This window comes from Montipora capricornis, chromosome 4 (genome assembly GCF_036669925.1).
Source record: "Montipora capricornis isolate CH-2021 chromosome 4, ASM3666992v2, whole genome shotgun sequence".
NCBI lineage: Eukaryota > Metazoa > Cnidaria > Anthozoa > Scleractinia > Acroporidae > Montipora > Montipora capricornis.
In genome coordinates this window covers 2,118,640-2,123,639 of record NC_090886.1, presented here as the reverse complement: position 1 = coordinate 2,123,639, position 5,000 = coordinate 2,118,640, and the positions used below count along the sequence as shown (strand labels likewise).

General features: G+C 36.0%; 1 protein-coding gene across 2 annotated transcripts in view; it reads left to right on the top strand.

The window, feature by feature from the left end:
• LOC138045142 (cytosolic carboxypeptidase-like protein 5) overlaps nt 1-5,000 on the top strand; it is a 14,698-nt gene that overhangs the window by 9,506 nt on the left and 192 nt on the right. For both annotated transcript variants that reach the window (XM_068891543.1, XM_068891542.1), the window contains exons 10-13: nt 344-456; nt 1,092-1,146; nt 3,511-3,625; nt 4,146-5,000. The exon at nt 4,146-5,000 is cut by the window's right edge and continues 192 nt beyond it. In XM_068891543.1, coding sequence (XP_068747644.1) covers nt 344-456; nt 1,092-1,146; nt 3,511-3,625; nt 4,146-4,262 — 400 coding nt within the window. In that variant the 3' untranslated portion in view covers nt 4,263-5,000. The remainder of the gene's footprint in view (nt 1-343; nt 457-1,091; nt 1,147-3,510; nt 3,626-4,145) is intronic.

Sequence of the window (5,000 nt, the reverse complement as noted above, 5' to 3'; positions counted from 1 at the left end):
AGTAGGCACCGTCCTTAAAAGACAAAATGTGAGTTGTCAATAATTAGACTTCTAGCAAAACAGCATTGCACAGTCAATAGATCTAATGACAACAACAAAATGTTTATTGTACCCCAGAAATTGAAATAAACTAAATTAGAAAGGCAATATTAAATAGAAATATGACAACAAAAGGGTACCGGCACAACCTGAGATTATTCCCTCCCAGGTTAGGGCTTTGTGCTGGAACAGTGTCTTGAAAGTATCTACCTTGGAATTATAGCTCCACCCATGTAACTTCTATGGTTTTCTTTTGTTAAAGCACTGCTGATGTCCACATTAGGCATTTTATTGCTTTTCACAGAGGTAAAGCAAGTACAAGCGCTCCATCAGCAAATTGTCCAGTTAGCAATCACAGTGACAATGAAAGAAAGAAGAAATCTCATAGGCAACGCAAGAAAAATGGACGAAAGAAAGGTAGTTCTAGTCATTTGGAAACTTGTCCTTCATACAGTATGTTTTTTACAATGACTGCAAAATTCTTGCGTTCTCATTGACTAATTTGTGTTGTCAATATGTGGACGGACACATAAATTACTTATAATTTACTATGTGATAATGACATGATATTGCTTGCATCAGATTGAAGTTTCTCACATTTTTGTCTTGCATTCTTCTCGTGTTTTGACTTAATAATTTTGACCCCTCTGCCTTTTTGTTATTGTAAAAAACAAATTGATGTCAGTTTTTTCATGCATCTGTCCTGTTACTGACAATGAATTTCGTCACAACATCGTCAAAGTAGTCTGCAGATCCACTCGGCTATCGCCTCATAGATCCACAGCTACTTTGACAATGTTGTGACGAAATTCATGATCAATAACAGGACAGACCCATGAAAAACTGACATCAATTTGTTAAATGGATTTCAGAGAAATTTGTTTTGCCTTAGGAGGGAAAAACGTCTGTCCCCTGCAGTTTGCTTCCTAGCTTGCCATCATGGATGACTCTTAATCCTCTGAAACAATCATTATTCCTCTCCCTCTCAGGTTCGGACTTAAATAATAATATTATTGTCCCATCGTTAAAGATCAAATCTGTTATTCTTTCAGAAAAAGTTGGTGAAGGACCAATTCTTGTCAGTTCTACACAAGTCCTTTTACCAAGGTGACCTTAAAAATAATATAAATTAAAATAATCTTTGCACTTAAAGTATTAGGTATTGTTCTAAAACTTTAATGATAATGTAAATATTTTTACTCTTTTTTCATATAAGTTATAGATATGAGACTGATGTTGATCTAGTTAAAGCAGCTGTTTTACTGCAGAAAATGTCATACTTCTTTTATCCTTGTTTTCTGTCTTCTCTATTTCTCTCCCTACAAACTAACTTTTAGATTATTCGCCGGAGGTAAGATGAATATCTTCGTCTTGCCTTTTATTCACTGATATTTACTGAGCCTGAGGTGAATAACATTGTTTTTATTAGTATATTAATATTGCATAGGTGATTATTTGAAAAATATGCATTTTTGTTAAAAATACGAACAACAGACGTAAACAATTATTAACTCAATATGGCGAAGACGATTTAAAACAGTAAATTATTTAATTTCTTTGTCTGTCACCTTGTGGCCAATTTTTGAAAAAAATGCTTCTAAAGATGATTATCACATATGAGTATCACCCAACTAGTGGACTAATGCAAAATGTGATTTTACTGCCCCGTCAGTAAAATACGGTTAATGGAACGTGACCATACTAAAAGGGGCTATTCATGTCGTGTTTTTTTTAGTCGGTCATTCAAGGTCATAAAATCAATTGTTTTGTTGTAAATAAAATGAGGACATAGAGACTTTGTTCCTAGATCTCAGTTTATAACGTACACGTGCATTGGCCAAATCTGTTAAGGCCTCATTCATAACTGTTAAAGAGCATGTGTAAAACCTAGCTGCTCATAGTAGAAGCTGTACAACTGGCTACTTTAATAGACAGAGTCTAGCTATAAAAGCCTCAGTTAGCCGTCCAAGGTTCACTTGGCAGTTTGTCTTCTATAGTAAACCAACTAGCTGTTGGCATTTGTTAAAGTTTTTTCCCCCTCCCTCCCTCCCTTTGGAGATGGGTTGGGTTTATCGCCTTGCCTTCATTAAAATTGGGTTACTCCTGCGAGGTGCGGTTAAGTCTGCGCAGCGACTTCCCCCAAACTTGTTGGCTCGTTTGCCTTTGTACATGGCTCACTAACCAATACTCTTGTCCGATCCAGCACGTGCTGTTTACCAATCAGCTCGTAGTGCTGGGGAGATAAACTGTGAGGTTGTTCTATATCACGCGATCCGGAAGTCGCATAGGCTAACCAGTCGCAAGGCAGTGTTCCCCTCAAAAACGCCAATATGTCTGTTGTCTCATTCTATTGCACCTTACGTTATGCGTTAAAAGCTAACTATGTTGATACCAAGGAACAGTGACATTAATCCTGCCTTTTGATTGGCTATGCTACTAGAGGACTATTAGTAATAGTCCTCGAGTAGGGAAAAGCATGACACTTTCTTTCGTTTTATTCCCAAAGAAATATATTTTCAACTTGCATTTGCTAACTTTATTATTGCCTTTTCTGTCCAACTAGTTGGGTGATACTAAAACAATTAGACCCGTAGCCCACAAGGGCTAAATAATCACCTCAAGTGCAACTAATTAGTGCAGAGAATTTTCAATAATCACCAATGTAATTACCGGTATGCTAATAATAATTATCAACAATAATAATTATTATCATTATTATTGTTGATACATGTTAGTTACTTTGAAAAAATTCTTAGTATTTTAATGGCATAAGTTAACAGTTCTGCCCCTTAGACTACCTCATTGACTAGGAAAATCGTCTGGCATAAGAGAGTAAAATCTGCAAGTGTCATTCATTGGATAGAAATTGTAAAAAGAGACAGTTTTTTTAGTGGACTTAACCCTGAGTACCAGAGGAATTTTTTTTTCAAGGTCGAAGAGAATGCTCAGTGATTCTAAATTAACAGACTGTTCATTTAGAATCACAGAGCGTTCTCTCCGACCTTGAAAAAAATTCCTCTGGCACCCAGGGTATAAGTAGACATGTCTGTTAACCATTTTGCAGCAAAGGGGTTCCCCTTCTATGAGTGCAAAAATTTCCTGGTGCCAGACAGAGTGAAATCTACAAGTGACAAGTGTGAAAGAGGACTTTCACATTATTTAACCCATTGACGAGTAAAATCATCTGGCGTTAGACAGAGTAAAATACTAAGTCTGGCCGGTTTCGGCCGGTTTGGATGCCAATGGGTTAAGGGCCCGACAGTCACACATATTCATTTAACAGTAGCTCTGCTCACCCGTTTTGCTGTTGTTTGGGGGCCTTATTTGTTCTGAACCATCTTGTATTTGACTTGCCAATAGAGTTTCTTTGTGATACGAGTGATGATATTTTATAGTATGCCTGAAAAATTATATCAAAAACTATGTATTCTGTACTGGGTGTTCTTGAACTCTGCTAATTTATTTCCAAAGGCCATCCGACGAAGAAGCTCCTGATTCAAATCAAGCAGCTTACAAAGATGATGACGATGATGATGAAAAAAGCAAGGGCCCTCAGTTGTCACGGCAAAATAGTTCCAAAAAGTTGGTGAGTATTTTACTTCAAGTTTATACACTGTAGTCAGCATGTTAGCTTAAAAGCCCCTTTTATTGTTCTTTTAAATTCATAACAGTTACATTGGAACGTATAGCATTCAAACTTGCACCACAAGTAACTCTTTAAGGGGGGCTTATAACATTTTATCATTCTAAGTAAATTATTGACATTTCCTTTGTCACCCTTGTTCCAGTTCAACTTAGTCACTGCCAAAAGTCACTCTTGTGACTTGGGTCAAATGGAATGTTTCAAACAACATTGTTGAGCATTGTTGAACATATACATGTAGATATAACAGGACTTTGAGCCTATAACTCACAACTGAGTGGCTTGAGCATTGCACAGGCATACATGTAACAGAGGTCATAGGCTCAAATCTCATCGAAGCCACCTGTCAATGGTTGGTTTAGATTGTAAACCGGGTATTTTGTGTATGTTAAACCATTTTCACGCAGTAATTCTGTTAATATGACACCAATCCTGATAGTGGCTTGAATTTTATTTTTTTTAGATAAGCTGTAACATGACATCATGTGGAGTGGTGGATATTAAAGAGCTCCCACGTTCTCCACAAAATGGCACCACTAACAGTCCTCTCTCTGTCTGGAACAACAGTTTTGTGAGCTGACAGTGATAGAAATCAAATAATAATTATTATTCACTAAAAATATTCAACAAGAGGCATGAGTACAGGTCTGGAGTACATTGAGTATTTTCTCCTTGAATATTACAATAAAGATTATTTAGTGGTAGCTTCCAATATACTAAAAACGTAATCAGCAGTAAATCTAGTTTGGTTTTTTTACATCTTTCTGTGGTTTTTAACTTGTTGATTTCTTGATAACTTGAAGAGTGTGAGATTGAAATGAATGTGATGGAATATTCTAGATCAAGATTTTGCTTTCTGCTTCGTGGAAAGGTGCTCATCGCCTTTGTTGTTTATCTTGTTTATTTTAGTATCGCATAGTTAGTTTTCTTTTTTTCGAAAAGCAGTCATTGACTGATCTACTGTACCACAGACTTAAAACTACGTTGTATATAAAACTAATTTTGTTCAATTTTTTTTCAAGCTACATGTATATGTTCTTTAGCTAAGTTTTCAAAATACAATGTGATTCTCAACATAAGAATGATAAGTATTATAAAGTGAAGCAATCAACACAAACAAATGAATAGGTGTCCTTAAAATTAGCAAACAAGAAGTATATTAATAAAGTTTCCTGCTAATAGAGAATGAAGTGAATTGTGCGGTCTTTCCTGATCAAGTTTAACACGCGTACGATCAAGAATGTCTCAACAGAAATAATTATGCACAAAGTGATTCCAAACTTGGGTGCTTTGTAACAAATCCACTTTTTCTGTTTCC